Raw genomic sequence first — 19,810 nt, 5'->3', positions numbered from 1 at the left:
AAAGTGGGTGTGATTGAAAAAAATGTACACAGTGCATCTTTCAACATCCTAGAGTCAAAGCTGTTACAACTCTGTCACTTTTCAAGTTCCTGCAGAGCTGACTGTCTGTGTATGTTTTCCCCTTTAATGTCTTTTAATTTCTATGTCTTCACAGCATCTGTCCGTTGACAGGTTTTTGTCCACAGCATTGTTCTGCAGTAGTTTTCATCATCAAGAGGAAACCTTTAATAAATAAATAAATACATAAATAAATAAACAATTAAATTAAAAAAAAAATCTATATTTGTATTTTGTCCTACATTCTTCATCAAATGATGGTTGTTTGCATCTAAAAGTTGGAAAACTGGAGACTATTAAAAACTCCAAACTTTTCTTGATGTCGTAGTAGTGCCATCTAGTGGAGAAACATCTTCACATCAACCACCTCTCAGATTATGCAAATAATCTTTCTGCTGTTGTCAGGCAACAACTATACTTCTATTTTATATTATAAATCAGTTGATTAATCTCTCAAAGGTTACTGTTATATTTTTTAACTTCAATGCTTGTGTGTCTTTCTGTTGTAGCGTCTGTGTATTTTTAACGCTGGTTTTCCCATTTTAATTTAATGACTTAATAAAGAGCTACTTTGATCTGATCTCATCCTATTATAGACACAAAACTGATTATAATGTCTATGATTTAAATCTAGAATGCTGATACAAAGATTAGAAAAGTCTTCTAAATCAAACTGAACCGAGAAACATTTGTGAAACAATATTATACATAATATTTATACCCCCAGATATTGGGTTTGTTTTATTGTCCCGTCATGTCTTGGTCAATAAGAAAAAAACAAACAAACAAACCAAAAAAGAAAGTTGCAAGAGTGCAACGAAATTTTTTTTATGTGATCACATGACGCTTCACACACAACACGCCCACCTTTTTGTCATCAGTCACGTGACTTTAAGAATGAGCGGAAACTGTTCTGTTTTCGTCGCCGGTCCGAACGCTTTGGTGTTATTAGTTTGATAATTTGGTGGAAAACAAATGATTGTAGCGCCACCTGTGTTTCTGAAGTTTGGTTAAAACACTGCACGTCCGAAGTTGAAGATGCCAGCTCGAAACGTGGTGTCCAACGGGACTCCGAACGACAGGGTTCACTACTCCAGGTTAGCTAGTGATGATGACGGCTACATTGATTTACAGGTAAGATAGCCGCATTGTGACCGCTAGGGGACACTCGGACCCTTAAAAAAACAGACAAAAAAAAAAAAAAAACAGTATCCAGGGGCGTAGCCAGGGAAGTACTGAGGGGGAGGCTTCATGGACATATCTCACCTAAAATGCACCGCCTCCTGAATATCCACTAGCTTCACATTTCCATAAAACCAGTGCAATTTTCCCACAATGCACTACGATTTTTTGTGCAAAAATCAGTACACAGTTTCCAGTAAAGATAAGAGCAAAGAACTGGGCACAGAAGGTGCGTTTTTCTGAGTTAATTCACCTAAAATAACTTTGAAAAGAAAAGAAGGAAAGTTGATCATACAGGTAGTTTTTGTGATGTTCTGTTGCGCAACAACTCATCTGTAGGGATGAGACAAAAAAATGAAAGTCCATAAATTGTTCTTTTTACAGGTGCAATTGATAGAGCATGAAGAAACAAAGAAATTGACACCAAGATTGTCAAGATTGGTTAAGAAATAAGGAGGTTATGGTCATTTTAGTTTACAAAAATCCATATTTTTTTTCCTGTCGGCAAGGTCATTTTCGCGTTCTCAAAAACCATGTTCTCAATATCGGATTGTCATGAAACTTCATCATTATGTCGACAAAATATTATATTTTAGGGCTACTTACCTTTGAATGAGTGCTATAAAGGCGATCGTGGTTTTTACGCTTGGTAAAGTTGAGCAAAGTTTTCAGCACGAACGAAGTACATGAAAGAAACAGCAGAATTGAACCAGATAAAAACGAGGTCGAAGAGGAACTTCCTGCCTACGTCATGACAAGGAATTCCATGGGAAATACCCCAGCGAGACAATGAAAAAAGCGATCTTTTTGGGGAATCCTCTGCACACTGCGCACAACAATGAACACGCATAGATGGAATGCGCATGCAGGCCTCGATCGGGAGATTGTCTCGTCCCTACAGATGTCATCTGGGAATGATAAAGCTACGGTCACATTAGCTACACGCACTTGGTTTTGTCTTTCCCCATATTTCTTTTCCTAATGTTCAGGTTGATTTTAAATGCCCGTGCACAAGTGTGAATTCATTTTGCGACAACAGGAGCACAAAATGCAGGGTGGTGTTTCTGTCTGTGTGGGGGGTCTGGGGGACTTAGAGTTATGGAAAGAGGTAGGGTTATAAATAGTAAAAAAAACACACGTGCAAAATGCTTGTTGAGGAAGGAAAAATACGGTGGAAAGAAAAGTACATGGCATCGGGGCACGCTGCCTACTACTGCATCCGGTTGTTAAGCGCTGACGTAACACATCACGTGATAAATCTGTTTCTGGGTCCAAAGACCTCCAAGTTTACAATTAAATTTCCGTCTGTTTGATCCTTTTTAAGGATTTACAGTTTAAGTTTAGTTTGTGTTTACATTGTGCATAAACCTCCGTCCCTACCTTCTCCGCCTCCACCTCCGTTAACCGCATTCGTCTGGTTACTTAATAAAACTTTTTTTTTCTTTTACTTTACATATTTTATTATGCACAGGTAAAATATACATGTCTGTTTGTTAATAAAAAATTATTTATTAAAATAAACAGGACGTTAAAGGGCAAACTTCACTTTCTCCCCGAACGACATGAACAGGAAGCAATCGCAGCTCGCAGCAACTCCCATTGAAAATAACGGAGAAACGACCTGAGCTTCTGACATTTTTACATAAAACAAATGCAATAACAACGTCTAAAAACCCAGTTAATATATCCAGGAGAGTTTTAGGCACAATATACAAAGAGTTTTATGTTGCTATGTTAATGCTATTGTCCGTGTGCAACGGTGTAAGTGCAGCCTGATCAGATCGTCTCAGTGCAGTTCTCAATGTTAGTGACAGCGCGCCTTTTTTTGTTTGGAGCCGGAAGTTGAAAATCACATGATGCGTTACGTCACACTTAACAACCGGATAAGATGTCTTGTAAATCATCTCGGAGGTGTTATGCTTTGACAAACTCAGGCGTCTTTAGATTTCGAACTATTTATAAGTGTTTTCAGCATCTTGGGCGCGCGGGGGCTGATGGGAAGGCATCGGGACAAACATGCATGTGGTTGATGACGGAAGCATAATCAACGTAATATCGCTCACCACTGTATGCAGTAAATGGCATTTCTCGTCAAAAGTAAGCATAATAAATGTTTCCCAGTACTGGTTCAAGCTGCACACATGGCTTTGTTTTTCCCAATAGCCCCCGACCAATAGCACGCACCGAGCATGTGTACTGGTGATGCTGAGCTCGCTTATTTCTTGCTACCTTTTGCAAAACATATGAGAAGCATATTTATACAGAAATGGCAGTTTCTGAGCATTTTCCTCCATCTTGGATTAATTTGTTTGAGCACATACATGTCGGGTACATGTCACTTCCGGCAAAGTGGTGAAGCCGAAGGAATTTGCACTTCCGTGACCTGCCACTCAGTGAAAGCGCGCTTGGCTGTATGCTATTCAGTTGAAATCAGCTGGTTTTGTTTTGTCTCTAACCTGCTTTTATCAGCCAGCTGAAGAACGATGAATTTTGTACACCAAGCTGATCTGACATGAACATTAAATTGACTTTATCGACAAGTCTGACCCCTTTGAAAAGTGACCAAATTACATATATTTGAACGGAGTTTGGCGACGTTTTCACCGACCAAAAACGGCTACAAGAGGGTGCTGGGGTAATGCCGTCGATTTCTATTTACTCACTAGATGGAGGACCAATCTGATCTGCTCATTCGCTGGCTGTTGCCAGAGCGCTGCCACCTTGGTTTGCGTTTAACCACCAAACATCAGTAGAAATAATTGTAAACATGATCAATGTTTTTAAGAGAGTTTCATGATAAATCTGCATTTTCTGTGCTATTACTGTGCTGTTACATTTATTCAAACTCAGTTCCACATTTGTACAGCCAATATTTGTCCAAAAAAAATTAAAAAAATACAAGACTTTCTTTGTCCCAGTCCATATATAAAATAATACCATCAGTGTGTCAAACACACTATGTCTGCCACGACGACACAAGATACTAGTCTGATCCTTAATTAATTTCATTATGAAGGTAGAGATGGGAAATAATCAGGGGTGAAAGTTTAGAGCTTCGGACGCTCGCATCATATTAAAGATATTAATAATAAAGACTGCTCTTAACCCACCTGTGGTGCTGCTTTTATGGAGCGCTTCTACGCAAAAATATCAAATAATATAAGTAAAATGAAACAGCCACACCAGCCAGGGTGAAAGTAAGATTTTTCTGGACCAAGTTGAAAGAAATCTGAAAACACTAGACTGGAATATTCAGTATATCATAGAGAAATTAATATCATTCATGTATATTCTCATATTAGTAGAACATACAATGTCAAAGCGACTGTTGTATGACCCACCAAGTTGAGAGAAAAAGCATTTCCATTCTATGAATTTGCTCTTACAGAATATCTCAAGATAGAAAAGTTGATGTGAAGAAAAAACCTGAGGCTAATTAAAAAGGGATAAATTGAGACTTATTAAAGTGAGAGTTCTAACTGAATCACTAAACAAATGGTGCGATATTTATCACATGTTCAGCCCGATATGCACCAAAATCAGACACGGCAAAAGGCTGTGATTTGACACTTTTCTGCTTTCACTCTTTCCTCTCATATTTTAATAGTTTTTCCAGTGTGCACGCTGATTACATTTCGATATTGGATCAGCATATATTTGGCAGACAAGTCTGCAAATTTACAACACGGCCGGAAAAAGAGGAAATTGTACATCTTACCTTTTGAATTGGAAGTTAATTAGAAATAAAATCTTGTTGAGTGTCAAATTAATCCAGAATAAAGCATAATCCAGTGATGGAGAACTTTAAGACTGTCACACATGTCGATGTCATGACATGGAGGTACAGAGTTGCAAACATAAATCAGGTATTAAATTAATTAAATAAATCATCTTAAATTGTAAATTTGATAGCTTAACTATATTTATATTTATTTTCATAGTACTTGTACCTGGATGTGTTGCTTTATGTGGTTAACTGATTAAAATAAAAAATGTTGAAAGCATAAAAGGTTCATTCAGTAGTTCAGCACAATTGGCCCCAAAATGGCGCCTTGTTCGAAGTTGTTGCTACTTTCTGAATAAAGGGACTCTAACCTGACCTTGAGAATCAAGAAGGATTTTATTTAAAAATGTGTCAAATTTCAACTCAAGTTTACCAGGAGGCACGTGAGAACACGAGCCTCGATTTGATCTGATTTCTGTGGCACTCATCACACAGCAGCTGCACCACAACCCTGGAACTGTTGGTCCAGCAGACAAATGTTACAGTATTCATACGTTCTCCAATCACATCCACACAGTTCTACAAGTCTTTGTGAATTGTTGGGTGTTTTGGTGGGTTCCCTCACTAGTTTACTTCTTGCATGCTCACTCAGTTTTTGAGAACTAACTAACTAAACTAATCTAACTTCTAAAAATGGAGATAATATGTGTAAAAAAAAAAAATAGCTGTAATTCCTAAATGGTTGATGTGATATTAAAGGATTATTAACTGACTGAGAGGTAAGTACGGGGTGAAGATGACGAAGAAGAGGAGAACGTTTCCACAAACAGCGGGAGAAGAAGAAAACTAGAAGGGTGGAAATGAGAGTGGGGACTTTGAATGTTGGTAGCATGACTGATAAAGGGAGAGAGCTGGCTGATATGATGGAGAGGAGAAAGGTAGACATATTGTGTGTGCAAGAGACCAAGTGGAAGGGAAGTAAGAGTAGAGGTGCACCAATCGATCGGGCACCGATCATTATCGGCTGATCACGCCTTGATCGGTTTGATCGGTGATCGGCAAAATGCGCCGATCAAAAGGACCGATCAAAACAGTGCAGGCAGTAGTGCAGGGAGCGCTTGGTCCTGTCATTACACGCCCAGCCAAGGGCATGTGTAGTTGCAGAATGGCTTCGCCGGTCTGGACTTTTTTTGCGGTGTCAAAAATTGACATGAAATTTGCTATTTGCAACACTTGCGACAAGGCTATCCCTCGAGGAGGAGTAAACCCAAAAACATTCAATACTACAAACCTAATTAGACATTTGAAGAGTTGTGACTTGACAAAATACCAGGAGTTTCAAAAAGCGGCTAGCTCTCGAGCAGAGCAGAAGCCGGACCCGACAAAGAACAAACAATTTGCACAACTTTCAGTTACAGAGACACTACAGCGGCAGCAACCATACAGCAAAGATGGTAAGAAACAAAAAGAAATATCCTCTAAAATCATGGTGTTTATTTGCCTCTGCCACCAGCCTTTATCCATCATGGAAAGTACTGGATTTAAAAGACTCATATCCTTTGTGGATATGGAAATACTTCGATGTTTGCCTGCCACAACTTCAGATCGTGTATTCTCACATTGATACGCTTTTGAAAGACGACATCGCTGCAATAAGCTTCACGAGTGACATTTGGACTTCTAGTGTGTGCCCAATGTCCATGCTAAGCCTCACAGCACAGTTTATTGATCCACACTTTAAGCTACAGCAAGTTGTTCTACATTGCCAGGAGTTTTCAGGCTCTCACACGGGAGAAGCCGTTGCTTCAGCTTTTGTGGACATGTTCAAGTCATGGGGGATCACGAAGGAAAAGGTGCACGTCATACTTAGGGACAACGCACGAAATATGGAAAACGGCATGAAGGACGCCGATTTGCCAAGCCTCCCATGTATGGTACATACCCTCCAGCTTGTGGTGAGTGAGGGTATTTTATCGCAGCAGACTGTAAATGACATTATAGCAGCTGGACGCCGTATCTTTGGACATTTTAAACACTCGCAACTCTCCTACTCCCGACTCCATGCGCTACAGAAACAACTCGGTCAGCCTCTAAAAAGACTTCACCAAGATGTCCCCACTAGATGGAATAGTTCTTTTTACATGCTTCAGAGTCTGGTGGAACAAAAACTGACCCTGTCTGCCTATGCAGTGGATTACGACTTGCTGTGCACGCTGACCAATAGCCAGTGGAAGTTGGCGGAAAACATAACTATTCTGGCTTCATTTGAGGAGCTCACACAACAAATCAGCTCGTCAACAGCGTCTGCCACTGACGTCATCCCAAATGTGAAAGCTTTGATTCGTTTCCTGGAGAAGGAGGTAGACAGCGACCAAGGGGTGAAAACGTCAAAAGCCACTCTATTGGAAGCAGTGAAGAGGAGATTCTCTGACATAGAATCAGAACGTCTGTACACCATCGCCACAGCACTTGATCCCAGGTAAAATGCGTTACACGTAACACTATAACATTAGTCAAAGACAAAGTTGTAAATATATTTTATTTATTTTTCTTAGGTACAAAGATCGTTATTTTCCAGAATCACTCAAGCCACAAATGCGTAAACTCCTGTCAGATGTCCTATGAGCCCAACCTGAGCAGCAGAGCCAGACCTCAGTCAGCAGTGAGGCCCCAGACAGCCCCGAGCCCCCAGCGAAAACAGCCCGTGTCAGAACATTGCATGATATGTTGGATGAAGACGAGTTACAGAGTGTAATTGCGCTAATACCGAGAGTCCTGTATTGTCTCAGATGCACCTTTACCTAAGCGAACCAGTTATGGCACGAAGCGGACAGCCGCTTCTTTATTGGAAGGAAAATTCCCTGCTCTGGCTCGAGCAGCACGCGCTTTTCTCAGTGCTCCGTGTACAAGTGTAGATAGTGAGCGGCTTTTCAGCACAGCTGGCATTATTCTTGATGTCTAACGTAATAAACTGACCGCTGAAAATGCAGAGATGCTAATATTTCTAAAGAAAAACTTGTCCATAACATGGCTACTTGATTAGTTAAAAAAAAATAAAATACGGTTCTGGCTAAAATACACTTGTTCTGTGCTATTGTTGCCATGTTTAAAATGCACAGAATGTTGCTGCTTGTTACAACAAAACTTTTGCTAATAACTGCGCTTTCTGTTTATATTAGATAAACAGAACACTGAGTGTTTCTTTCTCTTTTGCTCTGTATGCACCACTCTGCTTTTAATCATTAGTGATTGATCTCTGCTCTCTTCCACAGCATGTCTTTTTCCTGATTCTCTCCCCTCAGCCCCAACCAGTCCCAGCAGAAGACTGCCCCTCCCTGAGCCTGGTTCTGCTGGAGGTTTCTTCCTGTTAAAAGGGAGTTTTTCCTTCCCACTGTCGCCAAGTGCTTGCTCACAGGGGGTCGTTTTGACCGTTGGGGTTTTTCTGTAATTATTGTATGGCTTTTGCCTTGCAATATAAAGCGCCTTGGGGCAACTGTTGTTGTGATTTGGCACTATATAAATAAAATTGATTTGATTGATTAGATTTGGGGGGTTTTATTTGTGGTTGAGCACAGGAATTGCTTGTGTTTGTTACTGTTAGCTGTTAAGATTATTGAAGTGAAAACAGTCCAAGCTGGAACAATATGTATTGAGGTCTTTGAAAGTTATTGTTTACATTTAAGGTGGAATGATATGGGGTTAAAATTGTCTCATTAATATTTGTAAATGCACACAGGATGATCTACAAATAGTTATTGATTTGCAAATGTGTTCAGATATCCACAAATACAGATTTCATATTTGTAACTTGTAAATTGGTCTTTGCAAATAATGTTGTATTTGCAAATATAAAACTTAATTTGTAAAAAAAAAAAAAAAAAATTACATTTGTAAAACTGGAAATTGTATTTGTGAATTGAGTTTCAGCATTTGTGGATCACCAATTACATGCATTCATCGCTTTCCTCTGTGACGTAAACTCATTTTGACTTCTGATATGAGCTGGACGGACAAGGAGAGCAGTCGCCATCATCTAATGTAGTCCATGTCCATCCAGCTCATATCAGAAGTCAAAATGAGTCAAATGGCTCTGAGAGATCTCAATAGACTGCTGTGTAATGAATGGAACCACACAGCCATCTAGTGGATATCCAGTGTGCGTGAGTGTATTTGTGAATCAGTAGGCATTTATTTGTGGATCTGTGGATTTCGTGAAAAGAATGTCTCAAAATTACGTCACAGAGGAGAGCGATGAATGCATGTAATTGGTGATCCACAAATGCTGAAACTCAATTCACAAATACAATTTCCAGTTTTACAAATGTAATTTTTTTTTTTTTTTTACAAATTAAGTTTTATATTTGCAAATACAACATTATTTGAAAAGACCAATTTACAACTTACAAATATGAAATTTGCATTTGTGGATATCTGAACACATTTGCAAATCAATGATTATTTGTAGATCACCCTGTGTGCATTTACAAATATTAATGAGACAATTTTAACCCCATAGAATGAGGGCTGTATTTTACATTCTCAACATTCTGTAGACTGTAACCTGAGCAACATGAAACATGGAAAAAAAAAGCTTGCTGGTAGAACAAAGTCAGTGTAATAAAACAAAAGTTGGCAGTTTATTCTAGTGTCTTTATTTGAATGCATGTTTTTTGTTTTCATCATTAAGTTTTAATGCAAAAATAGTACTATACATTAGACCTATATTCTTATTTTGGCATGATCCAAATATGTACTTGATCGGTATTGGCCTTGATCGGTATCGGCAGATCAAAATTTCAGTGATCGGTGATCGGCCTAAAAAATCCTGATCGGTGCACCTCTAAGCAAGAGTATCAGCAGTGGGTACAAGTTGTTGTACCATGGTGAGGACAGGAAGAGAAATAGTGTTGGGGTCATTTTAAAGGAAGAGTACGTTAAAAGTGTGTTGGAGGTTAAGCGACAGGGTGATGAGTGTGAAGTTGGAAATTGAAGGGGTGATGATGAATATCATCAGTGCATATGCCCCACAGGTAGGTTGTGAGATGGAGAAAGAAGATTTCTGGAGTGTGTTAGATGAGGTGGTGGAGAGTGTGCCCAAGCATGAAAGAGTGGTGACAGGAGCGGACTTCAGTGGGCATGTTGGTGAAGAGAACAGAGGTGATGACGAAGTAATGGTGAATACCTACTTTAAGAAAAGGGAGGAGCACGGGGTAACATATAAGAGGAAGGTGCACACAGGTGGACTACATTCTTTATAGGAGATGCAAGCTAAAATAAATCAGAGACTGTAAGGTGTTGGCAGGAGAGAGTGTCGTGAGACAGCATAGGATGGTTGTTTGTAGGATGACTTTAGAGGTAAAGAAGACGGTGAGAGTGAGAGCTCAACAAATGATCAGATGGTGGAAGCTGAAGGAGGAAGTACAAGTACAAGGAGATGCGGCATAAGGCGAAAAGAGAAGTGGCAAAAGTGAAGGAAAAGGCATATTGCGAGCTGTACAAGAAGTTGAATAGTAAGGAAGGAGAAAAGGACTTGTACTGATTGGCCAGACAAAGGGACAGAGCTGGAAAGGATATGCAGCAGGTTAGGTTGGTAAAAGATGCACATGGTAATGTGCTGACAAGTGAGGAGTGTGTGCTGAGAAGGTGGAGGGAATATCTTGAAGAGCTGATGAATGAAGAAAATGGGCGAGAGAAAAGGCTGGATGATGTGGTGAGAGTAAGTCAGGAAGTACAAGAGATTAGTAAGGAAGAAGTGAGGGCTGCTATGAAGAGGATGAAGAGTGGAAAGGCAGTTGGTCCAGATAACATTCCACTGGAGGCATGGAAATGTCTGGGAGAGATGGCAGTTAACCAGATTGTTTAATAAAATCTTGGAAAGTGAGAGGATGCCTGAGGAGTGGAGACGAAGTGTGCTGGTTCCTATTTTCAAGAACAAGGGTGATGTGCAGAGCTGCAGTAACTACAGAGGCATCAAGTTGATCAGCCACAGCATGAAGTTATAGGAAAGAGTAGTAGTAGTAGCAGTAGTATTAGCTATATGGTTTCATGGCCAGAAAGAGCACTACAGATGCAATGTTTGCTCTGAGAATACTGTTGGAGAAGTACAGAGAAGGAGTTACATTGTGTGTTTGTGGACTCAGAAAAAGCTTATGATAGGGTGCCAAGAGAAGAGCTGTGGTATTGTATGAGGAAGTGTGGAGTGGCATAGAAGTATGTTAGGGTAGTGCAGGACATGTACAAGAATAGTGTGACAGCGGTGAGATGCGCAGCAGGAATGACAGACTCATTCAATGTGGAGGTGGGATTACACCAAGAATCAGCTCTGAGTCCTTTCTTGTTTGCAGTGGTGATGAACAGGTTGACGGATGAGATCAGACAGGAGTCCCCATGGACTATGATGTTTGCAGATGACACTGTGATCTGCAATGAGAGTAGAGAGCAAGTTGAGTCTAGTCTGGAGAGGTGGAGATATGCTTTGGAGAGAAGGGGAATGAAAGTCAGAAGCAAGACTGAGTACGTGTGTGAATGAGAGGGAGCCCAGTGGAATAGTGTCGTTACAAGGAATAGAAGTGGTGAAAGTAGATGAGTTTAAATATTTGGTGTCAGCTGTTCAAAGTAATGGAGAATGTGGTAAAGAGGTGAAGAAAGTGCAGGCAGGGTGGAGTGGATGGACAAAGGTGGCAGGAGTGATTTGTGACCGAAGAATATCAGCAAGAGTGAAGGGGAAAGTTTACAAGACAGTAGTGAGACCAGCTATGTTGTATGGCTTAGAGACGGTGGCACTAACAAAAAGACAGGAGGCAGAGCTGGAGGTGGCAGAACTGAAGATGTTGAGATTCTCTTTGGGAGTGACAAGAATGGACAAGATTAGGAATGAACATATCAGAGGGACAGCTCAGGTGGGACGGTTTGGAGACAAAGTCAGAGAGGTGAGACTGAGATGGTTTAGACATTTGCAGAGGAGGGACCCATAGGGAAAAAGATGCTGATGATGGAGCCACCAGGCAGGAGGAGAAGAGGGAGGCCAAAGAGGAGGTTTATGGATGTGCTGAGGGAGGACATGCAGGTGGTTGGTGTGAGGGAGGAAGATACAGAGGACATGGTGAGATGGAAACAATTGATCAGCTGTGGCGACCCCTAACGGGAACAGCCGAAAGACAAAGAAGAAGAAGAGGTATGTACGGGGAAATATCAGACCGTGTTGTGCGAGGTTCGTGTGAAAAACATGGAAGGCTGATATCCTCATGCAGACCAAGCAAGCGAGGTTAGTAATTTGTTTGTTATATGGCTGTTATATGTATAAACACGCAAACTTACAGTATCACCCGAATATTAAGTTGCTGACGGATCGTAGTCCGACCTGTTCGCTTCACCTCCATGAAGAACTTGCTAACAGATGGTCCGGTTGTTAGCTGGTAAACTTTCAATCTGTGTGTTTTTTCAGATGCTGTTTAGATATTTATGGAGTACGTTTATGTCCGACTTTGTTTTTCTAATCGTGTTTTTAGCTTCCTGGTTTGTAATGAAAATACGTGTTGCAGACCGGTTGTCATGGTAACCGGTCTGCATATGGGAAAATATCAGACTGGTAATCAGCCAATCAGTGCGCGTAGCGTCGCAGCCATACAATAAGTTGGTTTAAAGTCCTTGCTGAAAGTAGATCACAAGCACTCTCTTGATTGTTTAATTTAATCTCCATTGTGGTAGTGCATAGAGGCAAAATGATGTTTTAAAAAAGTGTTGCTGTCCAAATACTTATGGACCTGGCTGTAACATTGTGGACAAAGCTAAATTATAGTCTGTGCCATGAACTCTGCAGAATGACAGTGTGTCAGATGGTCTGCTGCCTGCAGACAGCAGTGATTCTGCTGTAAATGCCGTGATGATGGTTTTTCTGGCGTGCCAATGCAACAGAAGGCTGATTGAGGCGCCTGAGTTAAATACCATTGGTACCTGGAAAACAGTGTTTGTGCTTGTGAGGCTGTTACGCCTCTTCAAAAATGTAACCACATGGAAGAGCTGCATTTGCTTCAAGTGATAGTTGTGCATTTCCTCCTCCACATTTCTGAACTTGTTCCACTAATGCTGAATTCAGAGACACTCAGACATCGTTGATTTTGTGCAGACGTTTGTGCACATGGAAAAAAAAGGAAAACACTGAAATCATTTCAAGCAATGTTTGTTTGTTTTTTTTTTTCATATCCAACAAATAGTATTTTGACACATGTTCATAATTAAAACTCAGCCGGGTCATGGCAGCACCTCCCATGTGACAAAAATCTTTGCTGCATCAGTGATGAAGAAGCCCCACCTGCCAGTGCTGAAAAATTAAGCCAATGCAGAAGTGACAAAGCTTGCAGTTTCTTAAATAGCTACTTGATGCTGGCTTCAAAATTGAGGCACTTCCAGCAGAGGCCAGTGTTGTAAATTATGAATAATATGGGCGATGTGCGTGTCACTTTGAGTGACAGCTGTGTGCCAGTGAGTCATGTCCAGGGCCCTGCTAGAAGCAGGGGTTGTGGGGAATGCTGGGTGAGACTAGCACACGGGTTGAGTGTGCAGTGTCGGCACAAACCATTCGGAGGAAAGGGGTCCCAGCGCGAGGTGGGGAGTATACTGTGGCTGAAGGTGGCCAAAGTTTACCAAGCGCTAGGTGGCGAAAAAAAAAAAAACCTTCCCAATGGCATGTAAAATATGCACAATGCAAAATAAAATATATAAACCAAAATTATGGCAGTAAAATCCCTCATCAATGTCAAACCTTTTTTTGTTTGTTTGGGGGGTGGGGGCTAATTGTTTGTAACGCTGCTTTACAGTGAAACTTATGCTGCTGTCGGTTATGTGTGCAAGCTGTTTCTAACAAAAGACTGTCCAATGTGTATACACGTGTGTGTGTGTGTGTGTGTGTGTATAAAAAGTTTCACTGTAAAGCAGCCTTAGGAACAATTAAGTCCCATTTAAAAAAAAAAAAAAAAAAAAAAAAAAAAAAAAAAAAAAAAAAAAAAAAAAAAATAATAAGTTTATCATCCCTGACATCAGAAAAAAAGGTGATGACGACAGATTTTTTTCCCTTCAATACAGTAAAATTTTGAAGTTGGGAAATTGCCCTTGTCATATGAATTAACATAAGTTTGTGGCACTCAGTTCATGTCATTCTCGAGGATTCACAGCCTGGTTCTCCTTTCCTGAAGCTTGTGGCCATCAGCAAGACAAGATTTATTTTAAACACAATAAAGTAATATTGAAAAACATATATCTTCTTGTGGGGAGTATATACATTTTCATACAATAAAAGTGTTGTCAAAATACAGAGAAATGTAAAGTAAGAATTACAAAATAAAAAGAAGAAAGAAAATGCAAGAAATACCTAGAAAGCAAAATCTTGGGTATAATTCAAATAAGCAAACAAACTATTTTAATAACAAGTTATTTAATGTAACATTTTTTTTTTTACTTCAAAATGTCCAGTAATCAAAAATTAATCTTGAAGTAAAAAAAAACACATAAGAATTTTCTTTAATATACTGCTGTGTATAAATTAGCAGTTCTGATGTTCCTGACACACATCTACACTGTTCTGTGTTTTGGCCTGATGCCTCATTTGTTTTGGCTTTAAAGTAAGGCTGTAACAAACATTAAAAAAAAAAACCTATAGCTTTACTTCACAAAATCTGGCTCTCAAAATGCAGGCAATAGTGTTTCAGAGGGTTCTAAATTTAAAAATCTTCCAGGGGAGGCTGCTCCAGATCTCCCCGATCACGCGGCTTGCTGTAGGAGAACTTAAGCGGCTGCAGGTATACTTTTCACCACCTCAGTCCGGGATTCACTGCAGGATAACTTCAGCGGGCAGGAAAACCTTTTCCCCACTAGTGCAGCCGATAACTGAAAAAAATGCTTCAAATGGTGATGCAAGCACCAAATTTGGCACACATACTCCTTAGACATTACTCTTTTAAAAATGCCGGGTACCCATGTGAACTTTCAATAGGCGGCCAAGAAGGGGTCAATTGAAGTATTACACAGGGGTCAAAATTTAAAAATGCTCCAATCATATTGAAAAGTATTCCATATTATTTGTCTGATCATAAAGATTCCAAAAAGGTGTAGTTTGGACTATCTGTGAATGAATGGTCTGGAGTTATGGGGTAAAAACAGCAAGAACACAGTGAAAATGGTCAATTTCAGTTTGTGCAGGGGTCAAAAGATAAAGTTGCTCCAATTTTGGTAAAAAGTGGTGCAAATTACTGGTTGAGCTAATAGGATTAATAAATGGAATAGTTTTAACTGTGTTGCATGCTTGGTTTGCAAAGTGAAGGTTAAACTATCAGCATCCATTGGATTCTATGACATGTGACATATGCTACCCTGTAACATGATAACTAAGCATGATACATGATGCAAACTATTCCATTTTAAAACCGTATTCACCCAACTAATAATTTTCATCACTTTTTTCCAAAATTGGAGCAACTTTAACTTTTGACCCCTGTACAAATTGAAATTGACCTTTGTCACTGTTCTTGCTGTTTTTACCCCATAACTCCGGAACATTCATTCACAGATAGTCCAAACTATACCTTCTTGGAATCTTTATGATCAGACAAATAATATGGAATACCTTTCAATATGATTGGAGCATTTTTAAATTTTGATCCCTGTGTAATACTTCAATTGACCCCTTCTTGGCCACCTATTGACAGTTCACATGGGTACCCGGCATTTTTAAAAGAGTAATATCTAAGGAGTATGTGTGCCAAAATTGGTGCTTGCATCACCATTTGAAGGATCCCTCAGTAAATATTCACTTATCTGCTGCACTACACCTTTTGAAACATTTGTGCTCTGTCCCAAGGAAAAGGCATGTTATGAGGAACGAAAAAAAAGTACGGTGTGAAACGGTGGACAATTCTCTTTTCTTTCCCTTCAACAGACGAAAGTCCGGTAGCGACTTTAATCAGCAGAAACCTGAGTCACGAGTGACATCTTTAAATGGCTTTGACTGAGGTTGATGAAAAAAATGGTCATTTCTCTAGGTTGATTGTGGACCCACTGGTTCTGATTTAGAAGCAGCAGGTCCACATTCAACCTAGAGCAGGGGTATTCAACTCCAGTCCTTCCGGGCCGGTGTCCTGCAACTATTAGAGGTGTCCTTGGTCCAACACACCTGCATCAAATTGCTGAATTACCTCCTCAGTATGCAGTCAAGTTCTCCAGAGTGCTGCAAATGACCTCATTAATTGACTCAGGTGTACTGAAGTAGAGACACATCTAAAAGTTGCAGGACACTGGCCCTCGAGGACTGGAGTTGAAGACCCCTGACCTAGAGAAATGATAATTTTCTCATTATACACCCTCGGAAACAGCGTAACTGCAGAGTAAATTTTTTCAGGCTGCAGTGTAAGGCCATTATGCTGTTATAATGCTGATGAGAACCCTGAATACCGTGCAGTTCAATACAAATACATGTATTTTGACTCTCCAAGTCTAAAGGCAGCTAACCTTTCAAAATTTTCTGACAGACCCCTCTCTCCCCTCGGGCACTTGGCCCTCAGATGGATGCTTCGTGACCACGCTCTTCCACCTACCTCAAGCTATCTACTAAAATGTTCAGTCCAAAAAAAAAAAAACAATTCCATCAGAACCCATGTACGAGGTCTACTAGATAAGAAACCAACACTTTTATTTTTTTTAACTATATGGATTTGAATGACGTGCGATTACACCAATCATGCTTGAACCCTCGTGCACATGCGTGAGTTTTTTTCACGCGTCAGTGACATCATTTCCCTGTGGGCAGGCCTTGAGTGAGATGTGGTTCAGCCCTCTCGGCTGAATTCCTTTGTTTCACACGCTGCTCGAGACAGCGCGCGTTGCTTTATCAAAATTTTTTCTGGACCTGTGAGGAATATCTGAGTGGACACTATTCGAGAAATTTAGCTGGTTTTCTGTGAAAAGTTTAACGGCTGATGAGAGATTATGGGGTGTTTCTGTCGCTGTAAGGACTTCCCACGGAGCGGGACGTCGCGCAGCGCTTCCAGGCACCGTCGTCGTCCTGTTTCGACCTGAAAACATCCTAATTTAAAGCTTAATTCACCCAGGACGTCGTGAGAGAACAGAAGATTCAGAAGAGGCCGGCATGAGGACTTTATGCGGACATTCCACTGTAAGGACATTTTGTAATGAAAGACGTGCGCGCAAATTCGCCGAGTCGTTTCCGTGATGACTCGGCGAATCTGTGTGCGCCGCGACAGGAAAAACACCTCCGTGTTGAAAACCATTTGTAAAATTCAGGCGGCTTTTGATGGCTTTCAACAAGTGAGTAACTGAGAAATTGTTTAACAGCTTGGGCATGTTCCAACCTGCCCGTTAAGGTTATGGAATTATAGGAATTTATCGAATGGTGTCAACTCAGTTGTGCCTTACACTTTTTGAAAAAAATTTTATCAAACAAAGCAGCAGTGTCTGAGCCATTCCTAAACAATGAAAAAACGACGAGAGGGTGGGCGACTCCTCACTCAGACTGCCCACAGGCGAATGACATAACCGACAGGTGTGAAAAAACTCTTGCATGCCCACGAGGGTTCAAGCATGTCTGATGTAATCACACGTGATTCAAATCCATATGGTTTTTGAAAAAAAATAAGGTCGGATACTTTTCTAACAGACCTCGTATATATGTAAATTACAATAGTTGCATGGACCTCGAAAGTGCTTGATAAGTGATTGAATTTCACCTTGGAAATTCCCTGTTCCTTGACCCAGGACGAATATTCACCCATCTTTATCATAATCTACAAAGTACTTTATGAGATATCAAACATTAACAGGGTTGCTAACCTGTCCTCAACCCTCCTCTGTTAGCTGGTGGAGAACACTACTGCTGAGTCCTTGTCTGGATAAGGACCACTCATGAGACTGATAGATATTTTTATAAAATATTATCAACAGCTTTTTTGTAATTGTGCCAGTGACATAAAGACAACAAAAGCACAACTTTTTTTTTCTGCAGTAGTTAGCAGATATTTATTGGCTAATAACAGTTGCAGGGTTCATAAAGTAAACACCCTTTGGTGAAAGACTAGAGCAAATGGCTCTGTAGGATAGGAGTTAGACTCCGAAATAATGTAAGAAAATGAAAATATCAAACTCAAACCTGAGTCCTAACCCTAATCTACTCCATAGAAACCATGTAGCACTGTGAAATTAAAATATAAAACTCTAATCCTATTATTATTATTATTATTATGTCAAGTGAAACATTTAACAGTTTTTTTCTTTGAGTTACAGTCTGTTTTGTTGGCATAATCATCAGTGGGAGTATTCAGCATGGTTAGTGAACGTTAGTAAATTCCTTCAGCCTTTCTCTTTTTCTACTGGGATTCACCACAGTTGATTTGGCACAGGTTTAACGTTGGATGCCCTTCCTGATGCCTGCTCTGGAAACAAGCACACAAACCACTTGGTCACCACCCCTGCCCATTAGTAAATCTTTCTATTGATTCCTTATAATACAAACAAGAGGGTCCACATTCCACAGGGAGGTCTATTTTCTATAGCGGATTATGGTTCACCGGGTACTCTGTGGATAGGCCCCAGGTAAATATTTCAGCGAGTCCACATTCAATATGACACTGGCACTGGTTGAGGAAGTAACCTGCAAAGCACTGGCCACCCTCCAGGGGGAGTCATAGACACTCTTGCACTAACTGCAGTATCTAACGATAAACACCTGCACCATTCAGCCACAGGGCCTATATCATAATTCTTTATCAAATGTGCATCTGTGAAAGAAAAACAAAAAGTTTGTCCGGCCCACCAGTGACGCTGCACGCAACTGATGCACAAGGCTGAACTGTCAGTCGGAAAGGTGTGAAAGTTTTCCGTCGTTCCTCATCACTTTTCACTGTCGTGATGAGCCATCAAAAGCGTTTAACTAGCTTCATGCTGACTGCGTCCGAGGCAAGTATTTAAATAGAATATTTTGTTTTACAGTTCAAAAGAAGCCCACCAAAAGTCCCGTACAAAGCCATAGCACTCGCCGTCTTCCTCTTCTTAATTGGCTCTGTGTTAATCATCATTGGCTCCCTTCTTCTGGCTGGATACTTTGGAGTCACAGTGAGTACTTTAAAAATACTTTTCTTTTACACGACATTAACTCTTACATTCCACGTCTACAAACTACGTAAATGTTTTCTCTCCTTCAGCACTCGGACCGAACTGTGCCAGTCCTCATCATTGGAATACTCGTCTTTCTTCCTGGCTTTTACCACCTGCGAATCGCTTACTACGCATTTAAAGGTTACCCGGGCTACTCCTATGATGACATTCCAGACTTTGATGACTGAGTACAACAGCCACAGCTTGTACACCTTCACATAATCCTTTGAATTTTGTTCTGCTAATATGCTGTTTTTAAAGCTGTGATGTGTTCTTTTAGAGAGAAATAGTTTGCACTTGAATGTAAAGAGTTTCATGCCATTGGTGCAAAATGCCAGCTTAACTGTTTGAAGGTAGATCTGTATCAGATGTTGTTTTGACACCCTGGTAAGTCAATAAAATGTAACATGACAGTTCTTTAACTTGGGCTGTTTGAGAGCTGTTTTTAGATTGTCTTGCACTCAAATGCCAATTTCACAACTACCAAGTTTTCAGGGAGACTGACGCGTGACATGATCAGAAATGAGGAACAAGAATGGAAGATGAATGCAGTTTAATAATGATATAGATGTCGTATTTACAACATATTTAAAACACATTATTACCAATGTAACAATCTGGACAGTTTCTTGACCCTCAGGCTAGAATTCTTTATCTCTGTCTTTAGGTGTCCTCTCACCAGAGGATTGC

At 40.3% G+C, this 19,810-nt stretch overlaps 1 protein-coding gene across 1 annotated transcript; it reads left to right on the top strand.

Annotated features, from left to right (window-relative positions):
* The first annotated feature begins 947 nt into the window (after nucleotides 1–947).
* Nucleotides 948–19,539, top strand: tmem230b (transmembrane protein 230b). Its single transcript, XM_034169819.1, has 3 exons — nucleotides 948–1,191; nucleotides 18,956–19,078; nucleotides 19,168–19,539. Exons 1-3 carry the CDS (start codon nucleotides 1,096–1,098, stop codon nucleotides 19,306–19,308), a joined length of 360 nt encoding a protein of 119 aa, XP_034025710.1. The 5' UTR covers nucleotides 948–1,095; the 3' UTR covers nucleotides 19,309–19,539.
* The last annotated feature ends 271 nt before the right edge of the window (nucleotides 19,540–19,810 follow it).

The sequence above is a fragment of the Thalassophryne amazonica genome, chromosome 5, assembly GCF_902500255.1.
Source record: "Thalassophryne amazonica chromosome 5, fThaAma1.1, whole genome shotgun sequence".
NCBI classification, from domain to species: domain Eukaryota; kingdom Metazoa; phylum Chordata; class Actinopteri; order Batrachoidiformes; family Batrachoididae; genus Thalassophryne; species Thalassophryne amazonica.
Note: the sequence above shows the minus strand (reverse complement) of the source record. Positions and strands in the feature narration are given on the sequence as shown.

Coding starts and splice junctions, on each gene's coding strand:
- tmem230b (XM_034169819.1), top strand. CDS start 1,096: ATGCCAGCTCGAAACGTGGTGTCCAACGGGACTCCGAACGACAGGGTT. Junction 1,192..18,955: donor ACGGCTACATTGATTTACAG/GTAAGATAGCCG, acceptor TTTGTTTTACAG/TTCAAAAGAAGCCCACCAAA. Junction 19,079..19,167: donor CTGGATACTTTGGAGTCACA/GTGAGTACTTTA, acceptor TCTCTCCTTCAG/CACTCGGACCGAACTGTGCC.